Consider the following 13,166-nt stretch of genomic DNA (forward strand, 5'->3'; position numbering starts at 1 on the left):
TCAGACTCATTTCACGCGAATTTCAAGCATTTTAGTGCAATTCGTTACTGATTTTAAAACTTTCTCCAAATACACATACGTAACTGAGCAAATATCCTAATACTTTTGGTCGAGGGTGTATGCCATAGGTCTGTCAGCCTTTTAACCCCTCGCCATACTTCGACGAGTCTGACTCGTGCACTTTTTACAGTATCTTCGCCGCCGATTATGCAGTAACGCGTGCTGAAGATTTTTCGCAAGTAACCGATCACGCACCATCGCGTGAAGGGTCCATGTTCGTTCAATGCGAGCTCTATTGACGGCAGTTTGGGATAGTCCCACGTTTCAGATCGGCAGCGAAGGTAATAACATTACGAAAGAAAACTGTACGAGAAGGGTTTAAGGCTACCACTATAATCACTACATAAAGAACATATGTCCTACTAAATTACGAATCTAAAGAACGTACTGCCGGTGCCGTTCCCGCAGATCGAACGGACCGAGGACTAGACGAAGTGTAGAGGCCCCTGGGTTGGCTCTGGGTCCAGGGCGCGCTCCTGGTGCTCCTGGGACTCGAATTGTTCACCTGTCTCGCGTTCTGCGTATTGCACAAAACACTGCCACCGACTGGGTTATTGCCCCCATTTGGGTTCACGGTGGCGGGTGTCTCCACGAAAGGGCCAACCATTTCTTGGCCCTCCACCACGCGCCGCTGCGCCCTGCGGCTCGGAGTCCTCTGGAAAATCGGCGGGGGATTCCGTCTGATCACTGTGTGCTTCTCCGAGCCGGACGGGGGACTGTACGAACGGAAACGGGAGTAAGGGCTCAGAGGCGGTGGCCCCGTGGCCATCAAACGGAAGAACGCCTGGTGTTCCAGACAACATTTCCAGAGATGCCTACACGCTCCCTTTGACGGCGTCTCGAACCCGTGCGTTCTTTCCTCGGAATTCTTTTCGCTGACCCTCAGCATGAAGTATCTGCCCTGGAAAACGACGTACAACGTTTCGATCCGCTTTGCTGCTTGCAATTTGTCGTTTAATTGCTATTGGACGGAGTGTAGCTTTCGGAAAGAAAATACTCAGCATTAGCTTCATGACGAATCGCCGCACGTGAAAATGTACTCGAGAACTGACTAAAAGCTCTGATTTGGAAATTAGTGAATGATATTGCCTCGTACAATATATTGTGGACAGTTGTAAAATATCGTACACGATAACATCTCGTTTGCATGAATAAATAAAAAAGAAATTTGTTAAAGCTTATATTTTATAAATGACAACATTTTAGTATGTTTTACTGTGTTCAAGATTATATTATTTCATATATTTGAAGACAAGTAAATAGTTTTCTTACCTTGTAATAGATTTTATTGATTCGAGGCCAGTAGTAGTTTCCCACTTTGGTCTTGTTACGCAGTAGTATTATACCGCTTGGTGTCAGACCTAAGAAGTATTCTACGCTATCCTCACCCTGTGGACCAAGATCAAAGGTTTTCAATGGATTATTATTGTAAAGTCTATCATAGATATTTTTCTAAATATGAGAATTGAATACATACCAAGACGGGATGCAAATCGACCCCGTACATTTCGAGCCATTTCACCTTGTCTAGGTAATTCAGTTCTGCTGCTGAAGGTAATTGTCCTCTGGAAAAATCATTGTTCTCTTTCAAGTTGCTAATACTATTATTCACCTTAGTAATTAATTTAAGAAAATAATTGTACCCATTTAAAATTCTAAAGCTATAAAGTAAATCGCGTATACATACATCAAAACTTACACAAGAGTCTTATGAAGTTCCACTATACGATTCTCCAATTCCGTAGTCTGATTGGCTAAAAACCGAAATTCGGTAACGTAGCCCAGGGAATGTCGCCTTGGATCGTAATCTCCAAGTTCCGCTGAAATAATCACAGAATAATTGCAAATAAATGTTATAATTCTAAAGTTACAAAAAAACCAATTTACTATAAAATTAAAATTAGAAATTAACCCAACTGAACACCTAGTAATAATATTAATCTTTTTTCTAAAACTTTAATGGGTACTTCATATGAATACATTCTTCTTCTATAAATATTATTTTTTACTCGTTCATTATAGACAGACATTCCTAATTGCATAAACAATTAACCATCTGCGCTGCATTAACTTTTTATTGCAATCGCAGAGTCGCCAAGTGAAATCAAAAGACCCGTAGATGGAACTTTAGTATAAACTCATTTCCCCTTCCACGAAGCGGACCGTAAGTGCTCATCGCTTCCTCAATAGATAACAGTTCTTCTTACGAGGTTACTATCGCCGCTGAGATGTACGATGCACGTACAAGGGTTATATTCACGATTTATTTGCAACGTATTAAGTAAATCGTTCCATAACGTGCATTCCCTTGGCCGGATGCTCGCACACATTATCTGCGCTAGGAGAAGAAAGTACTCTCATCCTGCAATCTCCGTATGCATAAGTTATGAGCCCCTTTTTTCTGTACTCTTCCTCCATCTTCCTTATCTTTATTGTTCCATTTCAACGTGCACATGAGTGCTACTACGTGCGAACAGGTTTCGAAATTGTTCATTATCTTCCTAATACAATTTTTAAGAGGATTAACCATCTAAACTAAGGAAGCTTAATTCAAGATTCTATTACGCAGAAAACTATGACTAAAATAATTTATTATTTGCAGGAAAGTAAAAGTACAAATATAAGTGTCGCTCATAAGTATTGGAACGATTTCACAAGTTTGGAAAATTACAGATTTATTGGTAGCAACTGATATTTATTGCTTAGAGTAACCTTTAATTACTGCTAACACTTTCAGATAATCCTTCGTAAATAGTAGCTATCTTATTAAATTGCAAATTTTAACGACTCCTTCAAAAGTGCTTCCACTCAGAAAGGGTTACATATTTACAAAGCTTCATTCTGAATTTTTAATAAACACTACCTTCGCCAGCAGTCCAGAAGTTCAAAAAAAAAAAAAGAAGAAAACCAGCTCCCTTTCCCCCAAAAGGAGCAGAAGCAAAGTAATCCGCGAGCTAACGCAGAACCTCAACTAATCCTTGCCGAGAGTTCCACGATCACTGTAAATTCGGTTCTCCTACTCCGCCTCCAGTCTGACCCTTCATCCTCCGGCCGTGTCAGCACCCATAGGGTGCACGATAGAAATGCCCTCCAGAAATCATCCCTGGTCGGTTAATTCAATCACCGACTTTGATGAATGTCGGCTCGTCGCCGACTTCTTGTATGCTTATTCGGTCGTGTAATTACGAGACCGCCGTTCGGAGGCCGCGGAGCGATCGGTCGAGCCGCGTTATGCACGAAACGCGACACAGTCGATCGGTCCTGAGGTTCATGCTTCGACGAGGATTGAGAACCGATGGAAAAAGGGATCGTTACGGAGGAAAACGTCCTCACGCGCAGACGATCCGCTCCAAGAACTGAGTCGGAAGAAAAGGAGCGAGGGAATGTGGTAGACATGCACAAGCTGATTCCCGTGGATTTATGGGTTCGAGAGTTATGGATTTTTCAAAGAGAGTTAGAGTTCAACTTCAAGCAGCTGTGATATCCATCGTTTTTTAAACTTTGAGAAATCCTTTGATATGTGCTTTAATATATCAAAATTCGTCCACATTTACTTACATGTTACTTGTGCTATTAGATTATTTGGTGTTGAACTGTCCACTCAAGTGCACTGCATATCTCCAAAAACTTTACTTTATGGATGAAGAAATGAGTAATAATAATACTAATATCGTTTTTATATATTAAGTATATTTTAAAATGTATAAAATCGCCAAGCACTTGTTTATTTCTCCTATAGGAACGTGTTTCTATCGATAGGAGTCAATTGGTCGCGATGCATAACCGGAATCTTTCCGATTCTTGCTCTGATCACCGACAACTCGGATCCGTGATTGATGGGGAACGCTGATTGAACCAGCGGAGCTTAATTGAGCGACCGAGGATCCAGTAGACGTTGAAAATTGTCGGCGATTGTTTATATTGCAAAGTCGGCTGGGAAAGTGAGCCAGCTTTGGGCTCGACGGGGGATGGTTTTGTTTGAACACGCGGGAAAGGGTTAAAGTTGAAGTGTTAATTAATTGGACTGAGAATGAAATTCGTTCGAGTGGGTTTTGGCTTATTTTGAGAGAGTCGGCCTTGGAGTAGGTTTGTTTGATATGAAAAGTGGAGGCACGGATGTAACTTAGTTTTTGGAATTCTTTCGCGCGGAAATGAGATATAGTAGCGCATGCGTGGTGTGCAGTAATTAATATGTGTCCACTTGTGAGTGTTTGTATGTTGCTTGTAACAATTTGGTGAATTTTTTAAGACAGAATTTGAGTTATTTTTAAACAGAAATTTGAGAACACTTGTGTACAGGACTATTGTATTTTGATTTATTATATTTTTTAAGATTATGATGAATTGTAGAATTCGTGTTATGAAAGAGATAAAAAATAATAGTTTATTATGGTTAAATAATAACTATCGTTATATTATTTTATAAATGCAATCCTTTCCGCTGAAGAAAACAGGCGATAAGACATTCCTTAATGGCAATTGCTGATATCTTCTTGCAATAAAGATTGATTGGACAAGTTTGTAAATGTCTTGAGTTACATAAGGTATATTACCAAGAACGAAAGTCGAATCATTCGATTGGCTCGTATGACGATAAAAAGCATCTGAAAGATAATACTTCTGTAAATTACCATTAATAACTCTAGCTTATCATTAACGGCTTCCATGAATGTCAATGGTAAAAAATTATTGTATACAAATGTGTAAATAATTCCACATCTTTCTAATTAAAATATTAGTAAGAATAATTCTATTATTCTAAACTTTTTCTCCCAATACTTAACGAAGATCAATTTGCAATACAAAAGAGTCTATTTTAATTTAAATTCCATTTTTGTATTGATAATTTTCTACATGAAAAACTACAATAAAAATATGATTTAATACAGTTGAGTCATTTTGCTTTCCATTTCATTTTGCAGATTGATCGAAGTTTCACAATCGAAGAAAGTGCAATCTGTTTTCGATATATCGCAAGCACGAAATCATCCCTTTGATCGACGAAATTGGAAGTACATCTCATAAAAGGTTTCGGTAATCTCTTTAAATTACATCTCCCTGACTACATCTTCCATTTCTCTCTATCAAGCAATAGCCCTCCAACATTCTCATCTCCCCTCTTTCATAGAAATAACAAGAAAACTTATGAAATCCTTTTTATCGGTAGAATTACCTCGATGGTGTTCTCAGTTTACCGAAAGCTTTTCATCCGAAAGAAAACCAAAGAGTGGTCTGAACATGTTTTCTCGGATCACTTCCGCCCTTTCCAGTTCCCCTCTTTCAGAAGCTTATATCTTGATCTCCTGAAGCTGTGTCCACACTTTATCAAAATTTCAATTACTTTAGTACAATATTTGGCAGGATTGCTAAAAAAAATATGACTTCACAAATCTATTGAATCTATCATAAAATCTCGTACCAAATTCGCGTGATATTTCTCATATATATTTTCCCTCGGAATATTCTTTTTACATCGTTCCATCAATAGACCAAACAAAAGCAGGTTGCACCTAATTGAAAAACAACGAAGACAATAACAGATAAAAGAGCAATGATAATGTAGGAAACAATTAAGCCTCGAGATAAGGGTTCCATTGTCCACGCCTGAATGAAGCGCCTTCAAGTTCCGTCGCTGCCTTGTTTAAAGCGAGCAAGGGCCTCGAGACACAGCGAAATTAAATTAATTTACGAGATGAAACGGTGGCCCAAAAATGAAGCATCAGAACCGAAAGGGTTGAGGCGAGGCAACGCGAAGGAACTACACTCGCTAGAAGACATACCGAGATGGAAAAATGCCTAAAGGTGTTTCTGTCGCCGTTCTAATGGCATTGTGCTCAAAGCTTTCGACTATCTTATTTGAGATCTCCGAGACGCTGGACAACGGCTTTCACCGACAGTCGAGGGTCTATTTCCATTCGTAAAATAGAGCGCAGAAACTGGCCGTTCTACTTATCCTCGGAGCAACTCCAATATTTGCCGAAGCAGTCGCAAAGGGCTCGTTTCTACACGGTTCGTTGCACGGGAGAAGAAAAACGCGTTACCAGTCCGAGACAGACGTATTATAGAGATGCAGAAATCGCCTCGTTGTCCGACTGATTAATACAGGTCGTTAAACCGTCTACTCGAGAAATTAGTTTTCGTCAGTGAACGAGAACGGGATTGCGACCGTCATATAACGATAACATTTTCTCGGAGAGAAAATATCCCATTGATCTGCTGTGCTGCAGGAAATGAAACGTCCTGGTAATCGTTTCGAGAAATATTGCGATGCTAGCTTATAGGTCGATTCAAATTGAATCCTGTGAACATCTTATGGTACACCTTGCACATTATTTTTAATAAGCTAGATTCCGTGGGGTTAATAGTGATTGGTAATTTAGGCTTACAGCATTTTCCTGAGATACTTATTATAATAAATAACCTTAATACTTGGCTAGCTTTAATTAATGTTAATGTCAAGAAGAATGATGCAAAAGACTAAGCGCATTGCTGAACTATGGAATATTCTTGTTTTTACTCTATAAGACTTTTACCTGCATGAGTAGCGTAAACTATATTGCACTTTTTAAAATAAAAACAAATAAATTATGGAAAAATAAAGAATTCCCATTATGAGGATGAATTTAAATACTTACATAAATTGGTACAGTAATCCATTAAATAGGAAAAATATAAATGTGAATTTAGTTATGTAAGTATCGCTTTCTATATTCCTAGACTAGACTTTTTTTCTTCTTTTTTTCTTGCAACCCTTTCCCTAGTTTTTTCTTCTACTTCCTTTTCCATTTCCCTCGTTTCTCCCTAATCACTTCCTGATCCCTTCTCCACCTCCTACTTTTTCTTTTCATTCACTTCCCATCCTCATGTAAAGTAGCATGAGCATGTTTGCGCACATTAAACTTCATCGCGAGATCTCTTCAGGATCCATCATTCTCGAAGATAAAGATACACGCTCGATTGGTAGCCGCAACAAAAGAGATAGTGAAACGTTAAAGATTCGCGTGTACAGCACCGTACGAAGGGAGCTCGGGAGGAAAGTCGAACACGTAAAATTATGTTGCTTAAGATGTTGCAATCCATCCTCGCGGTGATCTCATCCACGGTGGACCGCACGCGCATTCAGAGAGGTTTATCTCCATTTCGCGCAGCAAAACGCGTGCCGTGTCTCTTTCTCGTTTCTCTGCCCCCTTCGTTCTCTCTTCGGCTCGCTGCCTCTCTCTCCGTCTGTTCCGCGTTTCGTTGTCAACGAGCCAGGGACTGAACAAGAAGAAAGGGCATTCATTTCGTCTCTTTTGACGGCGATGAGACGCAAACACGACCGTATCTTTCTCTCTCCACCCCTTTCTCTATTTGCATGACTTTGAATCTCGCAGCAGATAACTAACGCGTCGACCTGCAGCCACCTTCTACCAACGTCGCGTCTTTGCCTTACGTCCGCGTGTGTGTCAAACGGAAACCACGAGATTTTTAACTATCGGGCACCGACAGGTCACCCAGGCTCGCATAAAAGTTGGATAACACGTGGAAAGTGTGCCATTTCATTCTGATACGTGACAGAGACATCTCAACGAAGTTTAGAAGGCTTGTAAGCACATTCGATGATGTGAACATATTTGTCTAACTTTGATGTGAAAATTAAAGTGGCCTACAGAAATTTTAATTTCTTGTAGATAACGAGGTTCTCGATATTTTGTTCATATAAAATGGAACTAATATCGTATCTCAAATTGAAATATGAAACGTACTTGAACTATTGATACCATCATGCTTTTGAATAATATTTTTAAAAATGAATTCTTAAGTACTTCATTTGCAGTTTTTGTAATGCTCGTAAATTTTATATTTGTTTTTGATGAAATTTATGAACTCGTATCAAATTGGTGAAGAGAGAGAAATTACTTAAGTTATCAAAAGGATGTATAAAATGTGGAAAATCTTTTAGAAATAATATGTTCAGTTGTTTTTGTCAATGTCACGAAAAAGAAATGCGAAATAGAAATAACTATCTCTAAGGGAAGAAAGTTGAATGTACTTTGTAAAAGTTGAACGTGTTACGTGCAACATGGACGTTTCTTTTCGCCGACGAAATTGAAATCACATGCCGTGCGAAGCTTCCACGAATCCTTTTAAATCGCTTTTCTCTGATCGTACTTCTCTTGAAAAACTTTATCCCTTTCAGCGGACGAGGATTTCAAAAAATCCTCCCTTTTACAGAAGATTTATCCCTTTTTTATATCATACCATGTTACAGATATCATAAATTTAAACATCCTTACAAAACAGGTAATTTCGAATATGTATAATTAAAAAAAAATAGATTATATATTCTTATAAAAAAGCAAAACCGAATACTTTAACAAAACAACAGATTCTCATTTTTTAACTACATGTATACTCTTAATCAATATAAACTAAAAATCCTCCACTCTAAAATTAAAATAGTTAAAAAAGAAGCATCACTCCCATTACGAAATTTAAACGCTGGTGCTTGACAATTAAGCTCCGCTCTAAATTTCAACCTAACAGAAACAGAAAGACGCGGAAATATTTCTCAATGATTCTTCACATCCACAGTTTCCCACCCAGCTCTCACACCCTCTTAATTTACGTGCATAAAATTAAGCCGCGGCATTTCCTGCCTCTTCACATCAAAATGAAAAAAGGAACATTTCTCCTAACCCCAATCCACAGTCCCCAATCACGATCCACGAAATTCTGTGCAAATTAAAAACCTGCTACACCAACACTACATCCTGAAACACACTCGTCGCGCAATCATGCTCTAACTGAACTTCCTTTCGTATTAACATTTCATTTTCTACCTCAGCCTCGATAAAACTTTAATCTCTCCATACCCTCTGCTATTTCACTGGCGAACGCCAGGTCCAAAGCGAAACTGTGGTAATGATAAAGTAACAAATTTATCGAGAAACGCTCAAAGGCTGGCACGAAACAAAAATCCAAAGAGCTATTTCACACTGCAATACTTGTATCGCATGTGCGTATGATGGATACCGATCAGACGGTGACTTTTGTGAGATACAGAATCGCGACAATGATTTATATTACCCTTGATCAACTATTGTTCCCTTTATATAAAGAGTTTTACTTTAGAGTATGTTTTACATTAAGTACTAAATTATGAGTTAATTATTATTATTATCATCGCACCATTTTTTGCAATAAATTGAAGACGATACATAGTATAACAAAAAATGTTTGCATTTGATTACCTTTTCCTAAATACATTAGGAAAACTATGCTTCTCACTCTTAACTAATCAAGCTACCAATTAACATACAAAAAGATTAACGTACACAATTTATTCTACAACTATTCTCGCGTGAAACACCTCAAACGCTTTTCTGACTAAGGGAGCCACAGTTCCCGCGTTTCGATGAAACTTCACCCTGCCCGCTTATTGCGCACTCGCCGTGAAGGCGATGAAAAAGAAAATTATTACGAGGCGTAATTTCGACGCGGCGGCTCTGAATGGCGTGGGTGCATAATGTGCCACCTACCATGCAATTTTGTTTAGACTCGGCCGCGGAATAAGCGTGTCCGAGCGTTAGGCGTTGCCCCGTGAAATCCCCCGTTCCCACCCTCAACCCCCTCGTCTTCACGCGTCCCACGAATCGAAATAAAAGCGGCATTACCGTGATAAAAATGAGCCCGCCGCTCCCCCGACCGTCGATCCGCGGTTTTGTCTGCCCCGATGCACGACCGCGGGGATTCCAGGCGCTCCGATTCTCGCTGCGTAAATCCTTATCGGGCGTTACGGCCCGCGGACGCGAGTATTCGCGGTAACGCGACGTGCTCGCGAAAAAACGGAGCGCGTGCAGTGTCCACCGCGCGGTGATTTTCCGTTTCAGCGAACACCAGCCGGGGATGCCGAGGAAAGTGGTATTTACATCGAGCCCTGGAGTCGTTCGCGCGAAAGGAGATTTCGCGGTAACCGATATGGTAAATTTGATTTTTGGATCAAAGGGGACTGCTGGGAAAGAGAGACTCGATCGATAGGTGTATCGATTGAGTACAGTGTTATTTGGAATTGAAATTCCACGATTTTGGGGTTTTTGGGGTTTGTATCGTGGTAGATCAAGGTTTAAGGTGGTTATACGGTAAAGTCTTCTATTATAATGGGGTACTTTTATAATACGGTTTCCATGTAAGAAGTTGCGTTTCAGGCTACGTTTTAGAGTTATGGAAGGCTGAGAAAAAATCTTAAGTACGGGTGGAACGTGTCTGACTTGGTACTTATTCGACTGACTTATTCTACTTACTAAGGCTGCGGTTACAGTGGATGCGTTTTCTGACGAACTGATGAACTGACGCCTACGTCTGAACTATTTATTGTATGAGTGAGGCAAGTACAGACGTAGTCGTAAGAACACGTGTCCAATGTAACCGCAGCTTAATGCACGCTGGCAGTAGAATAAGTCTCAAGTCAGACACATTTCACGCGAATTTTAGGCGTTTCTTGCAGCAATTAATAACTCTGGAAAGAAGCCCTAGACAAAATTTTGTTATTCCTGATTTTCATTCTATTTTGAAGCGTAGAATCATTTTACTAAATTTCTGACACATGTTGTCGAACAGCCTGTACATTTTGCCATAATTTTAATTTAATAATATTCGACAGCTAAATACCTATCCTTATAACCAACTCTATTAGACTATGTTTCTAAAATATGTAATAATTTACTAACAATGTATAAAAATACACCTACATAATTTGAAGCGCATCGTCAAGTCTTATATTCAGTATTAACATGACCATGAAATTTGCGAAACTCGTGCTGGAGGAATCTCTCTATTACTTAATGACTGTTTATAATAAATAATTATACATAACCTGTTTCGCAGGATCAAGTACCAGATCCTGTAATCATTATACAACACGATCCAGTCTATTTTTCGCATAATATTGCGAAGTGAAACCAGAACAACTTCTCTGCATGCAGACGTTCAAGGACAGCTGCGGTAAGAATCGTACCGGAAGACACGAGTATACGGAGAATTGTTGGCAGTGAAACAAAAGGAGTTACAACCCATTTCCAGGATAGTAGTGCCACCTCTAATGAGGGACGAGCACTCGGAGGTTATTTGAGGTTTACGTTCGCAATTGTCTTTCCGAGATTACTCGCTTAAAGCGACTTTTCCTTTACGCTTAGTGGCAATCTGCTCTGACTTGTTTTTCGCTGCTACCGGTTTCTTTGGAGTTGCCTTTTCCTAATTGCTACGATGCTCGATATCTTCTGCAACCTTTGGAATAAATTTATGAAATTTATGGACATCTTTTTGGTATCAACGATGACGATTTTGTAGAACAAGTATTGGAAAATATTTCTGATTTTTTGGTAGATAGTAGTTAACAATCTCTTCTGCATTTAATTACTCTCATGCAATGTTTTAAATAACCTTTAAAAAAGACTACATATGGTTTTATTACAACTCGTTCAGTAAAACTGCATTTCCTACTAGATCGTAAATTAGTGTCCTTTCATCTGAGAACAACCTCTATACACTCCGTATACCTGAAAGCCAGCGCTCACTCTGCAAACGCTCCATAGGTTTTTCAGGGAACTCGTCCCTGTTAAATTATTTCCGTCAATTAGTACGACTCGAGAATCCATTTAATCCCAAAAATTGTTTCTTTATTCAGGGAAGAACAAAGAACTTAATCCACGGCTCTTATGTTCACGTTCGAGTCTGAAAGTTAATTTTGCAGCGATATTACAAGCCCTTGTTCTTCCGCGTCTAAACTGGCTTTCTTTGACCTTGAAAAGATTAATATCCCAGAATTTAATTAAAGCCACCAATTTTAATCATAACGTTCATTAGAAACAGTAATAATCTCTGTGTCAGGAACGGCTGACGGAAGCTTCGTTCCGAAAAGAAATCGAGCGAACATAAGCTACCTGATTGATTACGTTCGCTCTGTTTGCTTCCGTAACACATTGCACGATGCATTTCTATGGGAAATTATTACTTTGCAGTTTAAATTATGGGTTCTGATATTTCCAACCGGATCGCGAAATGAAAACGCTTATTTTGCAATGCATGCCTGCGTTAGATGATTTAGCAAGCATAACTAACTACTGAAAATTGCGTAATATATAATTTACTGTTTTTTTCACAGGAAAATTTATGGAATTTCAATATTCAATTTTTTTTTACTCCTATATTAGTCGTACGAATATCCTCACTCATCAGAAGTGGAATTCCAACTACTACATTAATCCTTATAGCCAGTCAAGATTACACATATTCATAAATATCAATAAAATGTTAGAAGGCTCCTTATATTGGCTTCTATTAAGTTTCTAACTTCTGCTTCATATTAGAATTTATAAAATCTCTATCATAAGGAACACTGCAGAACTACAGAGCGATCAGTTTATCACTTCTTTCGGCGCCATTTTTATTATTTTTGTATGATAGCTTGAATTCAGGCAACTTTTCGATTCAAACCACTTGAATTCAAGTAACTTGATTTGCGTGAACATAAACTTGACATCAAGCCACATAAATACAAGTGGCTGGAATTCAAGTAACTTGAATAATCTGGACGAGGCTTATCTAATGCAAATGGCTACATAGTAATGCAAAAGTAATGGCATGCTCACATTGGACGACGTAGGCTCCCAGTTCCGCGGCCAGGTCGAACGACACAGGTAGCCTCCCTTGCAGAATGTCCTGTTTTACTTGCAGGAAAAACTGGTACCTGCGAAGCAGAAAAATATCACTTTCAGCGGGCACGAAAGAAAACACGGTCTCGGCATTGAACGAGTTCTGGCGATATATTTCGTGAGTGCGGTTAATGACGTGTGACAAGTGTATGCGCGTTATATAAGGAAAGTAACGGGGTGGTGGATGACAAGCATAGAAGGGGGACAGAAAGGGGCGGGAGAAAAAGGAAGTCAGGATGGGGTCAGCTTGCGGCCTCGTCTCGCCGCGAACTTCGGTTTTACCACCGTTGCCCTCGCGGTTTCTCTTCTTGTGAAGTCATCGTTAAAGGATCCCTCCGTCTTTTTTCACCTGTCCCGCCTTGCCATCCGTTGCCAGCCTTTCTTTCGCGGTGTCATTTCCCCTCTTCCTCTATC

At 39.4% G+C, this 13,166-nt stretch overlaps 1 protein-coding gene across 2 annotated transcripts in view; it reads right to left on the reverse strand.

Annotated features, from left to right (window-relative positions):
- LOC143180719 (band 4.1-like protein 4) overlaps window positions 1-13,166 on the reverse strand; it is a 65,523-nt gene that overhangs the window by 4,259 nt on the left and 48,098 nt on the right. For both annotated transcript variants that reach the window (XM_076380661.1, XM_076380660.1), the window contains exons 5-9: window positions 12,690-12,787; window positions 1,760-1,880; window positions 1,538-1,625; window positions 1,333-1,449; window positions 449-961 (exon numbers count right to left, since the gene is read on the reverse strand). In XM_076380661.1, coding sequence (XP_076236776.1) covers window positions 449-961; window positions 1,333-1,449; window positions 1,538-1,625; window positions 1,760-1,880; window positions 12,690-12,787 — 937 coding nt within the window. The remainder of the gene's footprint in view (window positions 1-448; window positions 962-1,332; window positions 1,450-1,537; window positions 1,626-1,759; window positions 1,881-12,689; window positions 12,788-13,166) is intronic.

The sequence above is a fragment of the Calliopsis andreniformis genome, chromosome 6 (genome assembly GCF_051401765.1).
Source record: "Calliopsis andreniformis isolate RMS-2024a chromosome 6, iyCalAndr_principal, whole genome shotgun sequence".
NCBI classification, from domain to species: Eukaryota; Metazoa; Arthropoda; class Insecta; order Hymenoptera; family Andrenidae; genus Calliopsis; species Calliopsis andreniformis.